The sequence below is a fragment of the Caretta caretta genome, chromosome 7 (assembly GCF_965140235.1).
Source record: "Caretta caretta isolate rCarCar2 chromosome 7, rCarCar1.hap1, whole genome shotgun sequence".
NCBI classification, from domain to species: domain Eukaryota; kingdom Metazoa; phylum Chordata; order Testudines; family Cheloniidae; genus Caretta; species Caretta caretta.
Genome location: NC_134212.1, coordinates 123,092,165 through 123,116,977, shown reverse-complemented (window position 1 = coordinate 123,116,977; position 24,813 = coordinate 123,092,165). Strand labels below are relative to the sequence as shown.

The window sequence follows — 24,813 nt, the reverse complement described above, 5'->3', positions numbered from 1 at the left end:
AGCCCAGGAGCATGGCATGTGGGGGGCCAGTGGGTCCGGGGGTTAAAGGTCACTTGGGGACACATCTGGGGAGGAGCTGGGCGCCAGATGTGTTTGACCACGTGGGGTTTGGGGGTAAGGAGCTCTGCGAGATGGGCACGGATGCTGCCTGGTGCCCGTCGCCGTCCTGGCTGGACGCACTGCCCGCGGTTTTAGATGAAAGCTCTTCTGCGGCACAGGGAACCAGTGCTCCACAATCCCCGCCCGCCTCAGCCGTAAGAAGCTGCCAAGGGAGACTGAACAGCGGGCAGTGGGGCTAGCGGAGAGCCTGGCCAAAGCAGTGAGGCTTGCAGCGCTTCCTCCAAGTGGCCGCGCTTGGGCTGGGGACCAGCAGAGTCCACGAGGGAGGGCTGACTGCTGAGGACACGCTGCCCCCGGCTCCCTCCAGCCCCCTCCTGCACCCCAATCCCCCGCCACGCTCTGCCTGGGGCAAACAGCCTGGACTTTGGCCTGCTCCAGATTCCTAGGCTCCCTGCTGGGTGAGGGTGAACAGACTGTGCTCTACAGCAGGTCTGGCTAGGTTACCGGGGGGCCCCGTCTGGTCTTAACACCTGTGACCCCAGACCGGGTGCTTTATAGAACCATGGGTTGGGTTGGGTTGGGTTTCAGCTGCTGGGTGCCAGGGCCCAGGGAGGAATTTGCAGGAACGGTGTTCTCCCCAGCCCACCTTGCTCAGCGGACAACAGCCGGCATTGCCGGGGGGCTTGGCATGTACCCCAAAAGAAGAAGGTAAAGCAGCTGAGCTTTTGAGGGAGAATCACTTGAGGGCATCAGCTGGGAGGACAGATGGACCAACCCCAATATGCAGGAGTGGTGGCAAGTCACTGAAATGGACCCGTATGCCCGCGGGGTGATGGCCCGGCCCCAGGAGGGGACGGAGACCCCGGGGAAGGACAGGAGCAGCAATCTGCACCCTGGTCAGGCAGAGGGGGTTGCTGGGACCAAACTCACTTGGTACCAAGAACTAGCTCAGCTAAGTCAGGCAACGGAGAGATGATGGAGCCTGGTCATTGTTACTAATGGCTGGAATCATGGTAGCACCAGCCGAGATCAGGGCCCCCTGGTGCTAGGCGCTGTGCATAATGAGAGAAGGTCCCTGCCCTGAAGAGCTCACCATAGACGCAGCCAGGCAAACAAGGGAAAGATTACTAGCCCTGTTTTGCAGATGGGAAACTGAGGCACAGAAGTGACTTGCCCAAGGTCACGTGGGGATCCTGAGGCAAAGCTGGGAAAAGAACCTTGATCTCCTGGGTCCCAGTCCTGTGTGTTAGCCACATGCCCATCCTCCCTCTCTCATGGACTTGAGAGTCAATTTTGCCTGCTCTGCCAAGGAACAGCCTCCTTCGGCCTCCTGGTCCTGTGGGCGGGAGTGGAGCTGCTTGCACTGTGGTTGCTGCACCTGTAAAAGGCGTCTCCTTTGGGGCTGTCAGCCCAGAGCCGTCCACTAGCATGCAAAGCGCTTGTTCCTGCCCCAGAGAGAGGGCAGGTGCGGTGAACAATGGTCGTCACCCCAATCAACTGGACAGCAACACAGGGGGCTTTGGGAACGGCTAGGGGAACCCGACCCATTTCTGCCCTTTAAGTCCAGGCTTCAGAAACAGCCAGCACATGCCCCATTCCCTGCACCGCCAGGTTGGGAACTCTCTGATGAACAGGTGTCCCCCCCCCGCCCTCCCCCAAAAAAGCTAATTTATCGAAACCCAAACTATTCACAAAACTCGGTCAGGATCAACAGAACACCAGACTTGGAAACCTTTCGTCAAAGAGACCAGAGACAGGCGAACCGGAACGTTTCGGTTTGTTGTCAAAATTACTTTTAGTTAAGAAATGTCTGTAAATTTACACTAAAAAAAAAAGCGGGGTGGGGGGAGGCTAAAAAAGTCAAAACGTTACGTTTGGACTGACCTGGACAGTGGATCTTTGGTTCTTGAACATTTTGGACATTTTGACTTTTTTCCACAATTTGGGACAGGAACATTTTTCAGACTGTTGAAAATTCTCCTGGGATTAGAAAACCGTGTCTCACCCAGCCCTAACGAGCATCCAACCGGAGCTGTTAATTGCTCTCCAGAATCTCAGCTTGCAGAACAGAATAAAAAGTCTGCAGCTGTCCTCCTTAGGAAGACAATCTTGAAAATGTGACAAGTGTCACTGAGGCAGAGAGCCTGGGGCAATCGCTAGAGGAAGTGAAAACCGCCTCATTCAGCTCTGCCAGGGGTTAGCTCAGACACCCAGGGACGCCAATTCAGACATCAGCCTTGTTCATTCTGTCACTGCTTGTGTGAGGAAGCAGAGGGAAGGTCACCGATCCACACATTCTCCTGGGAGCCAGGCCTCGTTTTGGGGACACACGGGCAGAGTATATTTTTGTGGGTGGGGCTTATATTTGTGGGTGGAGCTTAGACAAATACTACCACCTTGCCCTCCCCCCATACCAATCTGACCCCTATTTGTCATTTAAAAAAAAAAAAAAAAGGCAGCTAGGAGCCAAGGAGAAGATTTCAAGTGACCAGTGACTTGGTTTTGCCCAGCTGCAGATGCCTGATACTCAGCACCTGTGACGTTCGGAGTGGAATCTAATATCTCATTGAAAGGTGACACAGGGCCAGAAAGAGTTAATGAACTCCCAGACTGACCTGACCCAGGGCCGAACTTTAAAGACTGGTTACAGAGGAACAGCCGTGTTAGTCTGTATTCGCAAAAAGAAAAGGAGTACTTGTGGCACCTTAGAGACTAAAAGATGCTCAAATAAATTGGTTAGTCTCTAAGGTGCCACAAGTACTCCTTTTCTTTTTGCGAAAGACTGGTTAGGAAGAGATGGAAATGAACAGAGCTTTGAAATGCAGCCCCATTGTTAGAGAGAAAAGGGGAGCTGTGTGCTCAGGGCTTGTGATGTCAGCAAACAAGTCTTGTCTATTACTATGGCTTTGATTCAAAGATCAAAAAAAAGGAGTGTTAATATTCAGGAAGACACTTGAGTGAAATAGCACTGTTGTCTAGATGTCTCTTTGAAGGTTGTGGTAACCTGTTTAATGGATAAATGACCCTGTGCTAATTGCCAGGATGTTTGGGAGAAGGAAAGTTAAGCCAATTGTCTTCTCAGGTCAAAAGGCTTCTGGAAATGTATAAAAACCCTGGGACACTATCCTTCTTCATCTTAGATCTGCTTTGGGTTTCAAGAAGGGGAAACCCTGAGCCATAAGGATTGAGATCCCCAGTCACTGACTGGAGTCACCCTGAATATGGACATTGGACTGTAACCTGTGGACTATTTCTAAAAGGACTTTTGGCAACTACAAACTCACCATCTCTGCTAGGTATCAGGACCTCAAGAAATGGAACTCAAGTCTGTCTGTATATTGATCTTTCAACAAACTCTCTCTCTCTTTCCTTTTTTAACAAATTTTAGTTTCGTTAACAAGCATTGGCTGTCAGTGTGAATTTTGGGTAAGATCTAAGTTATCATTGGACCTGGGTGTGTGGCTGATCCTTTGGGACTGGAAGACCCTTGTCTTTTATATGATGAGATAACACTTCCAGTAATCATCATCATATCTGACATGTGTGTCTGGAGGGAGGCCGGAGGCTGGGCAATGTAAGGGAACGGCGTTGTTTGGACTTCTGAGTAACCAGTGAGGTAAGACAGAGGCTGTTCTGGTAAATCTACGTACTGGAATATCCACCAGGGGTTTGTCTGCCCCGTTCTGTTTGCAGTTCACCCTAATTGAGTGACCTCAGCTGGCTCCTACAGGCAGCATCGTTGCCGCACCCAAAACAATCCACTGGCCATGCAGGAACCTCAGCCAAAGCTGCTGCAAAGGGAGCCAAGACCAGGCGGGATATTGCTCACCTCCCTCTGGGAGCCATCGGCAATGTTGCTGGAGTTTAAGGCGAATATGGCCCCTCGCGCTCCCACATAGAGGATCCCCTTCTCGTCCTCCAGCAGCAGGGTGGTGTAGTTCAGGGCGTGGCTGCTGAAGCGCCGGACGTCGGACAACTCTGCAGAGGGAGAAGCACAGGGCAGTGTTAGAACAGGACACTTGGCTAGCTGGCTCAGGTCATCTAGGTCTAGGTCTCTGGGACTAGCCCTTTGTCCTAGCCCACCAAACAGGGGTGAATTGCACCTCTAATGTACCTGCATGAGACAGGAGTGGGGATAACTTCACTGGCATTAGAAGGGAAATCCACTTCTCTGGTATCTGCAGATCTATATGAACGTATGTTTTCCCAGGCCCGGGCCGGAGGTTCCTGGGTGCTATTGTGAGATTTCAAAGGGGGGAGAAGGATTCAGGATTTGGCCGTGCACAGCGGGGAAACCGTTTGCACCTCCAGAAGAGGACGGACCTGGGGTCTGTTGGCCGTGTGCGCGCCAAGCAGAACTAAACTGCAGCGGAATTGTCACTCCCGTAGACAGGCAAAGCAAAGCAGGACCTGCGGACAGCACTCAGCGTCGGGATGCGTAGGCAGCAACGTGGGTTTTGGAGCAATCTCCCGGACTCACACAAATGTGGGGCTGGAAGGGACCCTCAGAGATCACCCAGCTGATCTACACGGGGTGGGAAAAGGAAACCAAGCGTCTGGATGAGTCTGAGCAGAGGAACCGATGCCCTTCCGCAGACGCACCAGGGCACATGCAGACAGATGTGATCGCTGCTTCTGAGCTGCATTTATTAGGAGCTGAAGGACAAGGCTGCTTCCCCGGAGCCAGTGTGACTCATCTCTGGAAGTGCCCGCGAGCCGCACACCAGCTGTCGATGCTGAGTCCTGGTCACTTGGATTCAGCGCTTGCTCTTTGTTGGGCTGCTGTATCGGGTCCCCCAGCTCCAGGGAACCCCTCTCTCTCACCAATCTGTGTTTAAGTGATGCATCTACCAGGCACTCGGCTGTCACTCCCCCGGGCTGCTGCTGCACAGCTGGGTTTATTTCACGCTCGTATCTGGACCTTCCTTAGAGGTTTTTAAGGTCAGGCTTGACAAAGCCCTGGCTGGGATGATTTAACTGGGAATTGGTCCTGCTTCGAGCAGGGGGTTGGACTAGATGACCTTCTGGGGTCCCTTCCAACCCTTATATTCTATGATTCTATGATTCTTTGCGTTGGCTCAAGAGCGTCCATAAGAAACATGAATCTGTGCTTTACAGTCAGACGGGAACAGCAAACTCCTGCAGCTGTGGAGTTGGGTGGGGAAGGTGCTGGGGGCAGCCCCCTACCCCCCCCCGACTTTGCCCAAAGGATTGCATGGTGACACAGAGCTGCTGCTCCTCTATCCTGGAGGTGGGGGTCCGTGGAGAAGTGGGTCCCAGCATGCAACAACAGCACTGCATGCTGGGCCCAGGGCGTCCTGGCAGGAGAGAGGTTTCAGGAGGGAGACTGGTTTAGGGAGGGCATCCTGCTGGAAGGCACATGGGCACAGGGGGCAGCATGAAGGGGCAAAGCTGAAAGTGGGAGGAAGGACGGAGGGGAGCGGAGAGAGAGAGCAGGAGGGAACAGGAGCAGAGACATGCAGGGAGGGTGAACAACCAGAGCTTAATGCAGAAGGAAGCTGGGGAAGGGATTCGAGGAATCAGGGACTCCCAGGAGCCCATCCCCGGACTGTTATACCCTCTCAATTCCCACTTGGCAAAGGGAGCTTCTCACAAGCTGAGCTGGCCGTCTGAGGGCTTGGGGGCTCAGGCCAGGGGTAGCCACCTCTCCAGGTGGACGAAATGGGTGTGGGACTTACAGGACGCAGCAGAGGGCTAGAAACCAGGCCTGAGGGGGAAGAGAAGGGCAGCCTGAGGTCAGGGAGAGAGGGAGAGCCATGCAGGGAGCAGGAGCCTACTGGGTGAAAAGCCCCCGCTCAGAGGACCACCAAGGAGTCGTGTGGCTGGAGGGAAGGCAAGGCAGGCTGCAGGCCAGGCTGTAAGCCAGGGGAAGCCCTGAAAAATGAACACGGAGACTTTGGAGCCTAGAGGGAAACTGAGGCAGCAGATGGGCCCAAAGCCAGCCCAAGTGAGTCCCTGCTCAGAGTGTCTCCCCTGCCCCCTGGCTTTAGTGCATTATAGGACCTCCCCACATCGGCTTGCATCAAGGGCCCACATGGGAGAGGGGATCTCGGCTGGGAGAAGGCACCTTTCCAAATGGCAGCAGCTGGCAGGGCTGCCCATGACTGTGGCCGTGGCCCGTTCAGTTCCTCTTAGAGCTGCCAGCCTGGCTCACGCCCAGGGGCAGGGAGAGACGGGAAGTGGGGGCTGGCTGGCGGCTTGCTGCTTCCCTTGGGGGGGGCCGAGGCCGGCTGGGGCTTCGTAAGCAGAAGTGGGAAAGCCCCACCCGGCGGCGGGGGGGAGCAGCTGTGATGTCACAAACGCCGCAGGAAGACGGGCCTCCGCACCGCCGGCCTGGGGTGCAGCCACAGGAGCCTTACGGCTGTAACTGCCGGGGCAGCTGCAGCCGGGGTGCTTTACCGGCTGCGTTATCGCCCTGCCCACGCAGGAAGGGGGGATAAGCTAGGCCTGTGGGTGGCACCTTTTCCCCGGTACAACGGCCCTGGTTTAACTCGACTTTAAAGCTGGGTAGTCCCACAGCAGGCAGCCCGATGCAGTGCTGATGCTGGGCCTGTCGCGTGTACGTTCCCTGAGTTCGGCGAAGCCCCTCTGACCCGGCTGAAACGGTCTCCACCCAGGCCAGCCGTATGAGCGTTTGTGTCCGTTAGTTAAACTGGTGCCTCTTCTGCCCGGCGACGAGGCCTCAGTGGGACTTCCCCTCACGAGCGGGAGATGGCTCCAGCCAGAATCCGCCATATCGTGCGGGTTTTAAGCCAGGAGACTGGGCCTGGTGGGCCACGAAGAGGGGCCCGTTTCCAGCCAGACGGTGGCTCGGGAATCCCCAGGCCTTGCTGCCGCGAGACAGGCCGATCTGTCGCATTTCACAGAGGAGCGCGACGCAGGAAGCACACGCCGCTGGGCAAAGCGGAGAATGTTTCCCTGTGGCATTTCACACCCGCGCGGTCACTGGGCTCACAGCATGGTGGGAAAAATGAAAACAAAAGCCAGTGGCCTAGGAAGGGATTTAGTGTAGTGGCGAAGGACTAACTGCCAGGAACTGGGGCTCCTTATCTTGGATCTGCCACTGCTTCCTTCTGAGGCCTTCACCAAGTCACCTTCTCTTTGCCCTGGTTTAAGAAGCGGAACCGTGGGGTCCTTACCCAGCCCAGGGAAGGGACTGGGGCAGAGCCGGCCGGAAACCCGTTTAGTGAACAACTTAAAAACTGTCTTCATTCGGAAGTGTTCGAACGAGCACATTTTAAGTTTTGTGGGTGAAATGTATGCGGGAAGCCCCCCAAATTCCTGAAAACATTCTCCCAAACATTCCATTTCCATTGCCCAAACCCCTGGCTGTGGGGAAACAAAACACTGCCATACAAATGGGACGCACCTTTCTTTTTAAAAAGTGTTGGTTTTTTTCCCACCCAAAAAAAGACCTTTTCATCTGAAGAAACTGAAAGCAGCCCCAGGGGTGAGGATTAACCAACGTTTGTAAAGCACTTTGAACGTGCACATCGAGTATTATTATTTAACCAGCTTGGCTAACGAGCGAAGAGGACAAAAGAAATAAATGAGGAGGAAGGTCTTGTGGAAAGCAAACAGCCCTAATTGCTTTCAGTCTCATTTTGGAAAGTTTTCTTCACCAATTAAAATCCCTCTTCAGATTCAGGAGCCACTAGTGTCTGGGTCCTGCTACAACAAATCACACCGTTTATGACACTGATGTCTTTCCACGGCTGGAAGGAGAAGAAAACACATCCCTGGAGAGCCCGGCTGAGGGCTGTGTACAGAGTCCGGCTGGAATTCATCAAGGAATAGTGTTGTTTAGGAGTTATAGAGCCAGGCACAAAAGGAAGACGCACGGAAACCTGACTGCGACTGTAGGGAAAAGAGCCAAACTTTCCACCCACTCCTTAAAGCAGCAGTGCGGTCTCCCTACAGGTGCCCAGAGGCAGCTGTCTGAGGTTTGTGTCTTGTTCCTGGGTCTAACGCGCACAGGAGCTGCAATTCGAAACGGGAGGGACAAAGGACGAGGTGCTCCCGGGGCCCAGTTCCACGACAGAGGGAGCTTTCCAAGGGTTTAGTAAGTTGCTAGGGGAAAAGAGGGGCTCAGCCTCTGTGGCCCACCCAGCTCATCGTCCCCCTGCTGCGGCTGCTCACCTGGGGCACAATCGAGCCCAACAGCGAGGGGGAGGGCGGGGTGCTTCCTGCCGCTAATTTCACACAGGCCGCCGAGGAGCCATTGAGCGGGAACAGCGTCTGGGCCCAATCCTGAGGGGCCTGCAGAAAGAAGGTAACTAACCAAAAGCCCCAGGCGGGGGCTCCTGCCAGCTGGGCTTTGGAGGTGCTGAAGGGTGAAGCAGCTCAGGAGATGAGCTCCCCACAATGGCACAGTCTGTCTGTGGCTTCACCCCCCACCCCGATTTGCGCCGCTGAGAGATCCTTTCAGGCCCCAGCCCGGCGGGCCGAGCCAGCCCGGTGCTAGGAGATCGAAGCCCGTTTAGGTGCAGGAAGCATGGGGGACCTTGCTGCCCCTGCTGGCTGGCTCATAACTCTCTGGAGAGCAGGTGCAATGGGCCCATCGCAGTCACATACACGCACCACTCGACCCTGAGCCCTCCCAGAGCTCTTTGCAGCCTTTAGAGCTCAAAGCTTAGTACAGAACAGGGAATGCAGCTTTCACTCCCGTGCACAGGGTCGCCCTGGCCTGCAGCAGAGCTGGGAGCAGAATCCAAGCTTGCAAGCCAGTGCCTTATCCATTGGCCCATAGGCACCAACTCTGTGGGTGGAGACCCACTGGGAAAAATAAAGTCAGGGCCTATGCAGTGGCCCACATAGTCCCCACTGGACCCACGTTTGCACAAGTGGCATCATCGGCTGCCCGCATCTTTCCCCCAGGGGTACTTCGGAGGCCGAGTGGCCGACTGTGGTCGTCGGCTGGGTGGGAGAAGTGAAGCAGCTTTTCCCTAAGACGGCTCAGCGCGGCGCTGGGCTTCAGTCCAGCCTGTGTCAGGGCCCTTGGCTCCTCTGCTGAGCCTGCCCCCAAGGCCCAGGCCCGCGGCTAAGGCACTGGCGGGGGAATCAGGCCACCGGGGTTTGATTCTTGGCTCTGCCGCTGAGCAGACGTCAGCACATCGCCGCCTCTCTCCGTGCCCCAGGTTCCCCTCTGGGAGGCTGCGCTCGAGACAGGAGATATCGAGAGCCAGAGCTGACAGCAGGGACTCAGGTGTGGACGGACACCGCTCAGACCACCCATGCAGCTCTCAGGCACGCCAGGTGTTATTGAAGGCCAAAGCTCAAGGGAGAGGAGCTCGTGGCTGGCACAACGCCCCTCACGGCTCCAAAGGCGATCCCCAAATGGCTGTGAGGCAGCCAGCTCCACTCTGCGAGGGATCCATCCCCCAGCAACGGGGAGGGAGAGATTGTAACCTGGCCCAGGGACTCCGCCCTTGGTGCTGGGATCCCAGGAGGGGGAAACCTCCGAGGGTCACCTGGCTGGCGCAGAAGTGCCACTGCGGACTGCAAGGAGAAAAACGCTTCCCTCTGACCCAGCACTGAGTCAGCGACGCGAAGGGGCCTCCAGAGGAGGCACAAAACTGAGGTCTTAACAGGCTGGTCATCGGCCATAGAGCAGATTTCTCTCTGCCACATTTCCACATCCAACTGAAAGTGCAGGAAAAGAGCCAGGGAGGTGGAATTCCTGTGTCAGCTTTTCAGGCCAGAAGGGACCATTAAATCATCTTGTCTGGCCTCAAGGAAGCAGTCCAGGACTAGCAGAGGATGGAACTGTTATGTACCGTTGCGCGGGGCCATTAGATAGCTGCCAGGTTTCGCCCCAGAGGTGGCTGCATTTCAGAGGCCGGTGGAAGCGGGCCCTGCAGATCAGTTGAAATTTGGAAACCACGTTGGGATCCTTGGGCTGGAGGGCGCTGCAGAAACTAAAGTTATTCATGAAACAGAACGGGTGAGGCTAGTGTGGGGCACTCTGGGCTCCAGCCCCACACCCATGAATGTAACCAGCCAACCAGGGCCGAGAGCTGGGCTCCCAGGATTCACTCTCCAAAGCACTGACATTAGACAACCGATAGAAGCAGCCAGTTCACCCCAATTTCACTTGGACGGAGAGAGGGTGGGGCTGGGGAGTTTGGCCACCTGGCAGCAATTCATCAGCTCTCACAAAGCAAGAGCCTGGCAGCTGGCCCGCAACAACTCAAACCCGCCCAGCAGGGGAAAGGGACGGGTTGAGGAAGGTGGCACCAGGGCTGGATTCAACGGGTGCCAGGAAGAAGGAGCAAAGAGATGGCCAGCATATCCTCTCCCCGTTCCCTGCTCGGCAGGAACACTCAAGAGCTGGTTGTTCGAGCACGGTGGAGTGGTTAGAGCACGTCACATCTCTTGTAAGCTCGGGGGCTGTCTTTTCAGGGTGTGTATATACAGCGCCTAGCACCACAGGGTCCACTCCCTAATAACAACGCACTAAATAAACAGCAGAGCGAGGAACAAGGATCTGTCCCCAGCGCTGCCTCGGAATCACTGTGTGACTTTAGACAGGTCACTTAACCTCTCTGTGCATCAGTTTTGTTGGCACAATGCAGATAATGCGAGACAGAGAGAGTGAATGAGTGTGTGTCTGTCCATCCGTCCATCTCCATCCTACATGAAAAGCCAGCAATGGCTGTGAGGGGGTTTGAGATCTTTGCTATTGGCCAGTTCTTCACAAAGTTCAGGCACACAATTGGATGCAGCATGGCCTAGTGGATAACGCACTGGAGTGGGATTCAGGAGACCTAAATTCTACTCCCAGCTCTGTCACTGGGCTGCTGGGTGACCTTGCCTCAGTTTCCCCATCTGTAAAATCGGGATAATAATACCGCCCTCCTTTGTAAAGCATGTTGAGATCTGCTGCTGAAGACTGCTAGAAACACCAGGTATTATTCTTTTGCACATGTAATATTGATTGTACAGTCCTGCCCAGCGGCCCCACTCAGGATTGGGGGCCCACTGTGCACGATGCTGTACATACAATGAGGTAGACACAGTCCCTTCCCCAAAGAGCTTCCAGTCCACTAAATGACTGGCCTTTCTGACTGCACACGCCATCACTGTGACGGTGCATACAACTGAGGTGCACGACCGCCTGCCCAAACGACCTGGAATTCAGACAGGCAAGGTATTTGCATCGTTAAACTTTTACAAACAAACAGGCCTGTGCAGAGTAAATAAAGGATCCCCCCCAGCCCGAGCAAAGCACAAACCATCTGATCTTGACCTCCAGGCTGCTGGAACCCTGGCTGAGGGGAGTGGGAACAGATGGCAGGCACCTGCCTTGCAGAGCGACTCTCCAAAGCGGCCAGGAAACAAACACGACTTTCTAGGCTCCGGCCGTGGGGAGGGAAGGCAACTGAGGCCAAGAGCTGCAATTAACCAGGTGACTTCCCCACCGACAGGACCCCGGCTGCCATCTGCTGCGACGTGGGAAATCAGGCACTTGCCAGCAGTCGCAGCATGCGCGTTCCCCGCTGGTTTTCGGAGTCAGTGACCTCACGCGGCGCCAGGCAACGGCATGCTCTCCCCGAAGGTCCCTGGAGCGCTAGACAGTGCAAAAGCCATGGCACCCCGGCAACCACTGCTTCCCTGGAGAGCCGGCGGCTGACCGTTCCTGCCCGGATCTGAGACCGTCAGGCTTGCGTGGCCCAGGGAAGAGATCCAAAAGGCCATGTGGCGGGGAGGGCTGGCAGCCACTTGTCCTCCTTTTTGGGGCGTCCTTTGATTGCCTTGCCAAGGCGCTCCGGAGTGTGCTTCTGCTCTGAGGGAATGACTGGGGAGGGAACCCCGTTCTACATAGCTTCCCACCCAGTGGGTCGTGACAACGGCCCAAAGCCAGAGCTCTCCTCTCCGGCAGCCTCCCAGATAAAGCACCGGGAGTTCTGCCAGAGTACAGCCAGAGGAACAGGGCAGGAGGGCCTGCTACCTATGCCTTATGTAAGGGGACTGTTGACTCCTTACTAACAGTCAGTGGGGGTGTTTTGGTTGGCTAACTCCCAGTACTACAAGGGGGAAGGGTCGCTGGGGAATCAGGACCCTGAGACTGACAGTCCCCAGGAACAATGGGGAGAGGCCAATGCTCCAGGTCAGCCTGAATGACAGGGCGAGCAGGCTATTCAGGGAGTCAGGAGGCCAGGGAGGTCCGGTCCTCCGTGTGAGCTGGAATTGGCTGGGTCAGACAGAGTGGGGCTGAGCTAAGGAGAAAGCAGGGGCCTGAGCTGAGCTGGGCCAGATCCAGCAGCCCAGAGAGAGCAGACCCTGTCCTGGGAGCAGAGCTGCAGCCCCAAAGCCAGATCCAGCAGCCCAGAGAGAGCAGACCCTGTCCTGGGAGCAGAGCTGCAGCAACCAGAGCCAGAGGGACCAGAAAAGCAGCCCAGGAAGCAGGTCAGTGCTGGGAGCAGAGTCACAGAAGCAGCCTGCAGAGCAGACCTGCCCTGGGAGCAGAGCTGCAGCAACCAGAGCCAGAGGGACCAGAAAAGCAGCCCAGGGAGCAGGTCAGTGCTGGGAGCAGAGTCACAGAAGCAGCCTGCAGAGCAGACCTGCCCTAGGAGCAGAGCTGCAGCAACCAGAGCCAGAGGGGCCAGAGCAGCAGCCCCGGGAGCTGGAGGCAGAGCAGCAGCTGTGCAGAGACCGAGTGGTGGAGCTGGGGCTGGAGCAGTCCGGAGCTGGGTGCGGTGAGCAGCTGGGAAGAGCGAGGGGGGACCCTGGGCAGTGGGCCCAGCACAGGGAGACACCTCAGCCAGGAGGCTGCAGGCCAGACTCGGAGGGGGACTGGTAACCCCGACAGGGCGGGGGCGACACTGGGAAGAAGGGTCCTGCCACCTAGAGCCTGAGAGCGTGTGGCCACCACCAAAGCAAGTGTCCAACCCGCAGCATCCCTGCAGCACGGCCAGGGCCGGAGAAGGGGCCTGGGACTTACAAGGAACAGGCTGTGAACTGTCCTGACGTTCTAGAGACACTGTTTGTGATGTTCCCTGCCACAGAGCGGGGTGATGTGTTTCCTTTAACCTTTCCCATTTTCCCTTATTCTTTTCAAAATTAATTGTTGATTAAATAACTTGCATTTGCTTTAACTTGTATGTAATGGTCAATGGGTCAGAGAAGTGCCCAGGGCAGAGAGAGTACCCCGGAGCGGGGACACCCTAACCCTGTCCTAGGTGACCACAGCAGGGTTGGGGGTCGAGCCCCCTAGGAATCCTGGGCCCAGGGCAGAGAGAGTACCCCGGAGCGGGGACACCCTAACCCTGTCCTAGGTGACCACAGCAGGGTTGGGGGTCGAGCCCCCCAGGAATCCTGGGCCCAGCCTTGTTGGGGTTACGAGGACTCTGCCAGACAGGAGAGTGGAAGGGGAGTCCTCAAGGGCAGGGAGGCCACTGGGTAAAGGAAGTGGGAGCGAGGACTCAGATCCTTTTGCTAGCCCACTTCACCGGGGTCGTGCAGAAGCCAGGAAAGTTCCCCACAATAGCAGGACTGTTCCCCCGCTTACACTTAGGAACTGTCACATTACCGCGTTCACCTGGAGTGATTATTCTCTTCTAACGCAGAGCGATCCCAGCCAGCCTGACCCCACCCAGGCTCCAGCATGATGGAAGGACACCAGCTGCTGGCAGCATAGGGCCGCTCCGGATTGAGACCTGGCCTTGCTCGCGCTTCCCACGTGCTTCCTGCGCTCACGGCCTGGGTTGGGTTGGCTGGATTTGCCTGGAGGCTGGGACCATGCAAATCTTCCCTCGGCTAGTCACAGGAGCCCCCTCTGCTCACTGATTCTGTCTTCCCTGCCCGGGGCCCTGCAGTGTACGATTCTGTGTTGGGACAGCAGGATACACACGCTGGCACAAAGGCCTGGGAACCGGAGGAGAGATGCCATTTGCACGTGGGCGTGGAGAGCAGAAATCGCTCGCATCATAAATCCCCCAGCGGCCATCCCTTTGCTGGGGCGCCAGCTGCCTGGGGCCCAGGTTTCGATCTCTGTGAGATCCTCCGAGTTTCCTTGAAGCTTTTCACCTTCTACTCACCAGCTCCCTGCCTCCCCCAGCCTTGGGAGCTGGGAAGATGGATGTGGAGGGAGGGGAGCAGACAGGGCAGGATGGGTAGGTGCTGCCTGGGGGGAAGTACAGGTCTGGGGTGGAGCTCAGCCCGGGTGATATCCCAGAGCCACATAAACCCGACCACGCCCCCTTTCTGTGCTCCACCGCTTGCCCCGCAGCGGCATTGCAGCCCCTCTGGTTCATATGGTGCCCTGGGATGTACTGAGACCCCTGCTAAGGACCGAGACAAGCTACGCCTGTTATCAGGCTGTAGGGTTACGACTGGATACTGCAGGGTCGCTGCGTGAGAGCCTGCACGGGCAGCTGACGGAGACTCCTGCACTGCAGGAAGCCATGTGGCTTGCGCCCGAGGCTCCCCCTCTCCTCCCCGCAGCACCAGATGGGGACCAGGGGCAGGGCAGCGAGGTGGAAGAGAGCCATGCAGATGGTAAGGGCTACCGAGGCAATGGAGCCAGCCTGCCATCACCCTAGCAGCCAGAGCGTGTACAGAACCAAAGCCACGGGCTCATCTGGCCATGGGCCACCCCAACGGCAGCCCCCACCCCTCCTCCCCCTGCCACGGCACTGCTGGAACAGACTCACAGCTCCCAAGGCCAGAGGGGACCAGTGTGATCATCTTGTCTGACCTCCTGTCTAGCACAGGCCAGAGACCTGCCCCAGAATAATCCCTAGGGCAGATCTCTTAGAAACTCTTATGTTCTGCAACCAGCCAGCCTTATTTTAAAATTGCCAGCCATGGAGAATCCACTCCGGCTCTTGGTAAATTGCTCCAATGGTTAATGACTGACTATTAAACACTGACACCTTATTTCTAGTCTGAATTTGTCTAGCTTCAGCTTCCAGCCATCGGATGGTGTTAGACGTTTGTCTGCTAGACTGAGCAGCCCGTTATTCAAGATTTATTCCCCATGCAGATATTTGCAGACTGTGATCAAGTCACTCCTTAAGCTTTTCTTTGTTAAACTAAAATAGATGGATCACCTTGCTACAAGGCAAGTTTTCTAACCCTTTAATCAATCAGTCTTGTGGTTCCAGGGGGTTGGGTGACCATAGCACAAAAGGCTCCATCATGACTGATCCCCAGAGAGGCCCTGGCTAAGAAGGCCTGGAGCCTACCGTCCCCCCTTACTGGCAGCAGACTGGGCCCTGGGGCGGGGTAAAGCACAGTGCCAGGACATGGGGGAGGGAAGAAAGCTTGCTGGGGGTGGGGGGGTGGGGTCTGTGCTGTACCTGTCCCAGGGGAGGGCAGAGGAGCAGGTTTTCACTCCAGCAATGGAGAAGAGGGAGGAATCTGCAAGGACGCTTTTCCCCAGCAGCTTCCAGCCTGACCCAGTTTTGCTTTCTGCAGTGAAACCAGGTCTCGGGAACGGCTGCGTGCAGGACCCAGGCACGGTCTGATTGTGCATGTGGCCTTGATAAGGATTTTTACGCAGTTGCCGATGGAGTCAAACGATGGTGCCGCCCCGAGGGAGCAGAGAAGCTGGCTCCCTTAGCACAGATCCCACAGGCAGGAGCTCTCCCTGGGTCCTCGTTCCACCTCTTCCCCCTCTCTGCCCTGCTGCAGCGACCCAGCGGAGGAGAGAGCTCAGCTGATCAGAGGAAGGGAGGGCTGTGTTGCACTCCCAGTACACAGGTGGGCTGGATGATAGTGCCCTTCACAGTCACTTTAGAGGAAGGGAAGCCCAGGCTGCTGTGAGTGGATCAGTGCTGTGAGGGCAACAAAAATGATTAGGGGTCTGGAACATATGAGTTATGAGGAGAGGCTGAGGGAGCTGGGATTGTTTAGCCTGCAGAAGAGAAGAATGAGGGGGGATTTGATAGCTGCTTTCAACTACCTGAAAGGGGGTTCCAAAGAGGATGGCTCTAGACTGTTCTCAATGGTATCAGATGACAGAACGAGGAGTAATGGTCTCAAGTTACAGTGGGGGAGGTTTAGATTGGATATTAGGAAAAACTTTTTCACTATGAGGGTGGTGAAACACTGGAATGCGTTACCTAGGGAGGTGGTAGAATCTCCTTCCTTAGAGGTTTTTAAGGTCAGGCTTGACAAAGCCCTGGCTGGGATGATTTAACTGGGAATTGGTCCTGCTTTGAGCAGGGGGTTGGACTAGATGACCTTCTGGGGTCCCTTCCAACCCTTATATTCTATGATTCTATGATTCTATGATCCCGGCCTGGGCTCACCACCACGCTCGCACAGAGCCAGAGGAGCATTTCTGTTTTTAGAGTGAGCTCTTGGATCCCCCCCGAAAGCGACTGACCCGGCGTAAACCACACAGCAATGTCCCAACCCCAAGGGACGCTCGCTCCCCTTCTCGGTGGGCAATAAGCTCATCACTGCAAGGGCAAGAGACACAGCTGGCCCGGCCCAGCCCACAGGTTTGCTGAGCCTTCCTCCAAAGGGTTAACGGGGACTTCGAGTGTTATTGTCCTGGAAAACAGCCGAGCAGCGCCCCTCCCTGCACAGGACAGCTGGCAGCTGGTCACACACCTGAGGCCGGGTGTGTGCTACAGAGTTAGGCTGGCATAGCTCTGCCGGCCAGGGGTGTGAAAAAATGACACCCCGAACCGCCATAACTGCAGGCAAAATTCCCAATGGAGACGTAACTATGCCAGCAGAAGAGCACTTCTAACAGCGGCCTGACATCGGGTTCGGGGAGGTGGGGCAGCTGTGCCAGCAGCTGCCTTACGGTTCATCTACACTAAGGGGCTCTGCCAGAGTCAGGCCTTAGCGACGGGCGACGCGTCGGGCAGACGCCGGTCCTCAGAGAGGGGAGAAGCATCGGGCGAAGCAATGCTTGGGGGGAGGAGGGGCAGCACGGAGCTCGAGGAGGGGCAGAGCTGGCCTGGCCAGATGAGGGCTGCAATGCACTTGGGGGTGACGTGGCAGATGGGCTGCAGCGCTGGGTGACACACTTCCACGACGGCGCAGGGGTCCCAAAACATACATCGCAGGCGGCTTCGCTGGTCCCGCAAGCCACAGATGCAGGACAGACCACCACAGCGGGGCTGCGTGGTGGCCTTGCGCCAAGCCCCGCTTCGGCTCGCTCCAGCCAGGGAGAGGGAGAAGCCGGTTTACTCCACGGAATCCTGAATTCTTCTGTGGAGGAACGGGGCCGAGGCCTGACAGTGGCCGGTTCACGTCTCGGCAGGGGCCCATGCGAGCAGTGGTCGGCCACGGCACACCCAGCCGGGCTCTGGCAGTGACAGGAGTGAGCCAGAGGGCCCCAGAGTACACCTGGAGCGGTTGAAGCGGAGCCAGGCTTTTATCAAAGTGCTAAGTTCCCTTTCCCACTGTGCCCGCCCTGCAGAAGGCAGAGAACAGCCGTGGCGTGGGGACATGCAGAGTCAGTGCCCTGAACGGTCAGTCTATTCTGAGCCCCTTGCTGGACTTCACGCTCCTTCCGATCACCCCACATCAGAGCCCAGTGGGCACGCCGATTCCAGCCCAGCTTGCTTTGCCACCTCCATTCACCAGGCCGCTGCCCAGATCCGGGCTCCCCGTCACCCGGACTTTGCAGGGCTTTTCCTCCAGCAGTCCCCGCTCCTGATTCAGCATCCCCGGCACAGACAGGACACACCCCAGCTTCCTTCTGCAGCTCTTTGACAGAGAGGGCTCCATTCGGGACCCCGGACCACCTTCCCAGCACTCCCGCCTTACCCGCCTGGGAGAGATGCAGCGGTGCGGACTACAGCGACACAGCGTGCCCATGCACCTGCCCCCCGCACTCCCACCCGTGCTCCAGGAGCACTGGCAGGAGGAGACAGGTCCACAGCAATTATCCCCCTGCCCAGAGCACACAGCAGTGGGGCCAGCTCCTACGGGGCTCCCATATTGCATCCAAAGGAAGGAGGAGCTACATCTGGGAGGTCCCAGGGTGTGGTACAGAGACCAGCAGCATTCTCCTCCACTCTCCGGATAAGTATCCCCGTAGATGGCACATCCCCTACTTCCTTGGGAGAGACTATTCCCCAGGCTACCTGAGATCTGAGTTCAACACTGGCCTCTGAAACCAGATTTTCCCCTGGAGGGTGCTCAGAACCTCTGGGGGAAAAATTCAGGCTCCTTATGACTTGGGATGTGGTCACCTACATCCTCAAGTCATTGCCCAAGGGGCTCAGACACCACAGCTGGTGAAGAGGGCCCAGCTGCAATGGATCTGGGATGAGGTCCACCAGCGGGATCGGGCCCACGGTCCCTATGATCTTCATAAGAACAGCCATCCTGGGTCAGATCAATCATCTGTCTAGCCCAGTATCCTGCCTTCCAATGGTGGCCAATGCCAGACGCTTTAGAAGGAATGACCAGAACCGGGCAATTATCAAGTGATCCATTCCCTGTCATTCTGTCCCAGCATCTGGAAGTCAGAGGTTTAGGAACACCCAGAGCACAGGGTTACACCCCTGACCATCGTGGCTAATAGCCATTGACCGATCTAGCCTCCATGAACTTTCTAATTCTTTTTTGAACCCAGTTACATTTTAGGCCTTCATAACATCCCCTGGCAATGAGTTCCACAGGTTGACTGTGCGTTGTGTGAAAAAGTACTGTTTGTTTTAAACCCTGTTGCCTATTCACTGGGTGACCCCTGGTTCTTGTGGTATGTGAAGAGGTAAATAACACTTCCCTATTCACTTCCTCCACACCTGTCATGATTGTATAGACCTCTATCATATCCCCCCTTCGTCGTCTCTTTTCCAAGGTGAACAGTCCCAGTCTTTCAAAACTTTCCTCATACAGAAGCTGTTCCATCCCCCCGATCATTTTTGTTGCCCTTCTCTGCATCTTTTCCTATTGTAATATATCCTTGTCAAGATGGGACGACCAGAACTGCACTCAGCTGCTTCAGAGAGTGGCTAATTCTGGCAGCTGTTTGAGTCCAAAGGAAATCTCCGAAAGCCTAGGCAGCCCATTAAGCCCCCTCTAACTTTGATAACCCAGGGCACTGCTGAGCTGCCGTATTTCAGGCAGCTAAGCTCACTGCAAGAAGAGCTGAAAGCTTTCCTGTTTGCCACAATTGTGGCACATGTATATTGGAGCCCCAAGAGTTAGAGATTAGCTTTACCCTTCCTTCCCTCTGCTCACCTTACAGGGATGCAGCCTACAGTGCGAGAGGCAATTTAACAGGCCTGGGAAAGTTAGACGGAACCACTCCAAAACATTGTAGGCCTAAAAGCAAACCTGCCCTGCGCCCCTCTTGCTGTCTCACAGCTTCCACCTGGCCGCAGGAAGATTGTAGAATAATTGGAAAATGATCTTCCGTCAGGGAGTTTTAAAATGTATTTCCCTGCAGAGGTTCGGAAAGGCCCCCTCCAAACACAGCAGTGTGTCAGATTGAACTGGGCACTAAGACAGTGAGAAACCAGCTGGGAAAAAATCCAGAATTGTGCTCCACACCTGAAGCATCCATCTGTTCCAAAATGGGCCTCTGTTTGCACCTGCAGTCAACTGCATCCCAAGTCGGCACAGCAGGAAGCTAACGCTTCAGCACACGGATTCAAGAATCAATAAGAAAGGATGTTGTGGGTCACATACTCCACCTTACCCTGCTGGGGAGGTCAGCCATTCTGCACCGGCCCACCTGGGTACTTGGATCAGTACCCATTCTGCACCAGCCCACCTGGTACTTGGTACCCATTCCGCAACAGCCCACCTGGTACTTGGTACCCATTCCGCACCGGCCCACCTGGTACTTTTTGGGGCATAGAAGTTCATCTCAACCACTTCACCGTCACTAGTCAATAAGACCCATCCTTGTCCCACCTCTACCTTGCTGGCCATCTAGCTATCCCTTGCAGGTCCGATGCCTCTTGTTTACAGAACCTCAGATTGCGCTGGTCCCTCGTCCATAGAAAGGGCCCTGCTTTCCACCCATCCTTCTGCCCAGCACAGCTGAACTCCATGGCAAAAGTCAAAAACAGCTGTGGGGCCCACGGCAGAGAAGCACGTATAGACCTACCCTACAGGGAAGTCCAGGATAATTATTCCTCAAATGGTGCATTCTCTCGCTCCCTCTTCCCTGAATCCGTGCTAGGGCAGCTATATTTCCAGTGCCTGAGGCACACGCAGGGCCCCCCCCCAACCCACATTCTGATCTGTTACAAATTTCCCGCAGCATTGCTCAATTCGGACTTCAATGAATTTACTCTGAATTTATCCCAGAGTCTCCCGGACCAGAATGTATGAATCGACCCCCTCTGCATTTAACACAGGATACATTCCATAAAGAGGGTCACATCTGCAGCATAAGCCACAGCGTCCAGATCTTCAGTCTAGACCAGTATTTCCTGATCCCCAGGGGAGGCTGCCTGATGGGGTCATGGCTTTTTAACACATTTAGATGCGTCACAGGGGGACTCCTGGCCAAACACAGGGCTGGAAAGCCTCTTCCCCTCCGGCTGCAGCTGCAAACCTCCCCTTGGGCTTCCCGCCTGAAACGAGCCCTTTCAGCAACTCTAGCGAGCAGAGGTGACGGGGGCCAGCCCAGGTGGGGAGCTGTGGTGCTGCAAGGGGCTGTTTTTAGAGACTGTCACGTTTAGCCCGCAGCACAGGGGCTTCAGATGATGCTGGTGAGCAACGAGGGGCAGCTCTGAAGAGCTGGGTCGAAAGCTGGTGGCTACAAGATGGAGCTGTCCTCAGAGGGAGGAAGTGGGGCAAGACCTTCAGGGAGGCAGGAAGGGGAGTGGGGTGCAGCGGCCCCTGACCGTCAAGAAACACATAGACTGTTTTTTACCTGAAAGAGGGCGACTGTAACTTTTCACACTCTCTCCCCAACCTCTCCATCCTCCTCCTCCTCAAAGGAAACCTGGGCAGCACCTTCAAAAGACCAGCTGGGGGGCTCAGGCCTCATCCACACTTCAAACACGACAGCGGCCCAGCTGCGGTGCTTAGTGTAGACGCTCCCTACGCCAACGGGGTTTCGGGGAAGGTCTCCCAGCAGCCTGGGCAATCCACCTCCCCGAGAGGAGGGAGCCAGAATGACGGAAGAATTCTTGTGTCGACCTAGTGCTGTCCGTGCTGGGAATTAGGTCTGCTTAACTGCTTCGCTCAGGGGTATGGATTTTCACACCCCTGAGCACCGTGGCTGGGTCGATGGAATTTTCTAGGGTAGACCAGCCCGTAAATTCATAACTGCCAGGCCCCAAAAGCCATGGACTCAGTTGTGACGCTGGTTTACCAGCTCATCACAACAATCTGAATCACACTAACTCTCCTTTCTCCTGGGGCAGCAGGAGGGTTAACCGCCCACTTCACTCTGAATGGTCTCTTGCAACCCGTGCAACTCCTTATGCTTCACAGAGCACGTCTACACTACAAGCTTAATTCAAGCTTTGTTAGGTCGATTAACAGCCGCTGCAGTAATTATTTTGGTGGCTGATGTCCACACTACCCTTCTGTCCTCACCAGGAGCACTTCCACCCACAGAAGAGGGGTGGGGTGCGGGGGGCTGAGAGCCAGGGCTCAGCTCTGCATAGCTCCCTGCTGGGAGCCCAGCTGTCCCCGGGCTGTCATGCCTTCCTGCTCCTAGCTGGGAGCGAGGTGGGAAGCCGCCTGGAGCTACTCACCTCGGCGGGGAGATCCTCGAGGGCAGGTGTGGGCACCATGCGCTCATCACACAGCTCCTTGGGAGATCTGACTAGCCCCGGGGGATCCCTCCTGGCAGAAGAGGTGGATTCCCGGGGAACCTTAGAAGAACAAACAAGATGGAGGAGAGAAGCCCTAGCTCCAAAAGACAGAGTTGTGAGACGAGAGGAAACATGCCAAGATGACTCGGGACCCCGTTATTGTTTCAAGGCCCTCGTTACACCGTTCCCAAGCCTAGAGAGCAGGCTCAGCTCCCTCGTTCGGATGGAATTTAACTCCTCTCTGATCCAGGCCACGAGCCCGCCATTGTGGTAATTCAGGGCGAGACCCAGTGATGCACGGTGCATCTCGCTGTGCCGTGGGCTGCACCCACAATACTCCTGGAATGGCCCCCATGCTCCTCCTGACCACCCAGCTCCTTCAGGAGCCATCCCCTCTGCCCAGATCTCGGGCTCCCCGCACCCAGAGGGCAGGGAAAGAAGCACTCACTCCACACGCACTATGGAGAAAAACCCCAGACAGGGACCAATACGGGTCTGGATTTCTCTCCTCCCCAGTGACCACGTCCCTGATCCCCAGAACTTCTGTTTCAAGAGAGATTCTGTGGATTCCACAGGGTCTGAACATGCCTGGGTGGCCAAGAGGCCATGAACTCACAAATCCACAGTTATGGGCTATTCCAACTTCTAGCCAGGCCCCAGTATGGGCGTAAGGAGCCGCCCTGGTACAAAGCTGCCCGCCATGAAACGCCACCAAGCCAGTGTGAAGCCATTTCACTTTTGTGCTCCGATTCGGGGAGTGGTTCTAGGATTCCAAAGATCACCAGGGATGGAACCAAATCAGGTAAGATGAGGTGGCTTCAGCCCTGCCCCGCACTGTTCCCCTCTCGGTGTGGCCCCTGCAGCTGTCAGGAGAGGGCAGAGCCAGGGAGCTCAAAACACCCCAACACAAGCAGGTTCCCGGGAACGTGTGGTCTCCAACTGTTTATATTCTGCATGTAAGTGTTCTGTACAAGCACCGCTATTCACAGGCCTCAGATTGACACAGGGACACACACCCGTGGTTTGCAGATTTGCATCTTAAGACGCTGTTCTGTCGAAGTGTGAAGAATATCTTAGCACCTCCCGTGGTCTCTCTCCCCCCAGTGCGTGCATGCCAGGTGCACACCGGGGGTGTATGGGAGGAGTCACACACACACACACACACACGTACGTCGTGTGCATGCATATGTCTAGGGGCTGGACTGGCTCCGTCCTCAGTGGTTCACCAAGCCAGACCTTTGTTTTAGAAGTTAATGTCTTGTCTCTAGCCCGCAGGTCACACGCACAAAAAAGCCTTCAAAAGGGGAAGGGACACAGGGACCCCTGCTGGAGTGTGCAGCACCGGCTGGTGCAGCGAGACGGGGTGTCGGTGCACAGCCCCCCCCCGTGCCAGAGTTACTGGAGGTTGTCCCCCGGCTCTGTTTCACTGCTGCTTAGAGCGTGCAGGGGAGGCCGCGAATGGCCGGGACAGGAAGATCTAGGAGCACCGTCTCATGGTGCGGGAACAAACCACCACCTTCCTCCCCCACCCTGCGTGGCTCCTGTGTGCAGCCAGAGCCCTTTGTCCCCTGACTCACAGCGGTCTGGGGAAACCCAGAGACGTGCTAAATGCTTCACACTACGACGTGACATTCTGGGGACACAGTGACCTCGGAGGAAAGAGATTCCACGCAGCTATCTGCTCCCATCCCTTGCGGGGGGAGAGCGTGACACGCTGGCCCAGGGCAAAGCCCTTTCAAACGAAACGGGCGAACGGCAGCGGGCGGCACGGGCCGTGTTCAACAGGCCTGGAACCGCAGGGCGGGCTGCTGATCACGCCGGCGGTGCTTGGCCAGAGCGACAAATGGCCAGCTTGCGCTAGGATTAGCTCCAGCCACTCCCACCGGTTCTGCATTTCATGGAGTGCCAAATACAGCCGAAAACTGAAGAGCCGCGCTAATGCAGCGAGAGGCAGCGTAGCCTAGTGGCTAGGTCACTGGACCCAGACCTGAATTCCAGTCCCAGCTTTGCTACTGACCTGCTGGGTGATCCTGAGCGGACAAGTCACATCCCCTCCCCTTGTCTTACAGCCAACTGGCAAAGGGGCTCCAGGAATATCCGGGTTCTGGTCTTTACACTCCGGTGGGGCCTCTAGATGCTATTGCAATAAAAAGTGACCCCAAAACACACGCACCCCCACGCACTTCCCTGGGAAGGAAACGTCCTTATTTTGCCAATTGCTCGGGGTTGTGGCAGGTACAGAGATCTCTAGACAGCTTAGGGTGACCGGATAGAAAGTGAGAAAAATCGGGATGGGGTGGGGTAATAGGCACCTATATAAGAAAAAGCCCGGAATATCTGGGCCATCCCTATAAAATCGGGACACCTGGTCACCCTAAGACAGTCTGATTCAGTGAAGGAAAACAAGTACGTTCCGGTTTCCCAAACCTCACTGGGAGGGTGGGGTGGATTGAGAGCCATGTACAGAGACGAACAATCCAAACAGAGTGGGGACGCTTGGAACAATCTTTCAGACGTGAGGCGAACGCCCCAGAATCCGCTCGCTAATTCATGCCCACACCCGCCTGTCTGCTCCAAGCCTAGGCGATGGAGGTGACTGTCTAATAAGAAGAATTCCTAGCTCTTATAGAGCTGTCTCTCGTCAGATCTCAAAGCGCTTTACAAAGGAGGTTGGAGGCATTATCCCCATTTTACAGATGGGGAAACTGAGGCACAGAGAGGTACAGTGACTTGCCCGCAATTACTCCACAGGCCAATGGCAGAGCCAGGAATAGTACTCAGGTCTCTTGAGTCCCAGTGCCCTCCCCACTAGGCTATACTGCCCAACAATACCTGTGAACACAACACACACAGGCAGGAACACCCGCCAAAGCTCCAAAGAGCCATGGCGAATCCCAAGCACTGCCCATGGCTGCAAGCTTGCACCCAGATCATGAAAGCACAATACGGGCTCTGCTGGGTGGACAGGTCCACGCTAAGTGGATTTTAATCACCTGGTGTGTTGGGCTTATTTGAAAAGCCTCCAGAGCGCCAT

At 56.0% G+C, this 24,813-nt stretch overlaps 1 protein-coding gene and 1 long non-coding RNA gene across 10 annotated transcripts in view; one reads left to right on the top strand and one right to left on the bottom strand.

Annotated features, from left to right (window-relative positions):
- The window catches only part of SEMA4G (semaphorin 4G), a 105,477-nt gene that overhangs the window by 25,771 nt on the left and 54,893 nt on the right, over positions 1–24,813 (bottom strand). For all 9 annotated transcript variants that reach the window (XM_075131105.1, XM_075131106.1, XM_075131102.1 and 6 more), the window contains exon 3: positions 3,890–4,038. In XM_075131105.1, coding sequence (XP_074987206.1) covers positions 3,890–4,038 — 149 coding nt within the window. The remainder of the gene's footprint in view (positions 1–3,889; positions 4,039–24,813) is intronic.
- LOC142072840 (uncharacterized) lies at positions 7,572–13,178 on the top strand. Its single transcript, XR_012669446.1, has 2 exons — positions 7,572–8,353; positions 9,219–13,178. It is a non-coding gene; the product is annotated as an uncharacterized LOC142072840 (long non-coding RNA).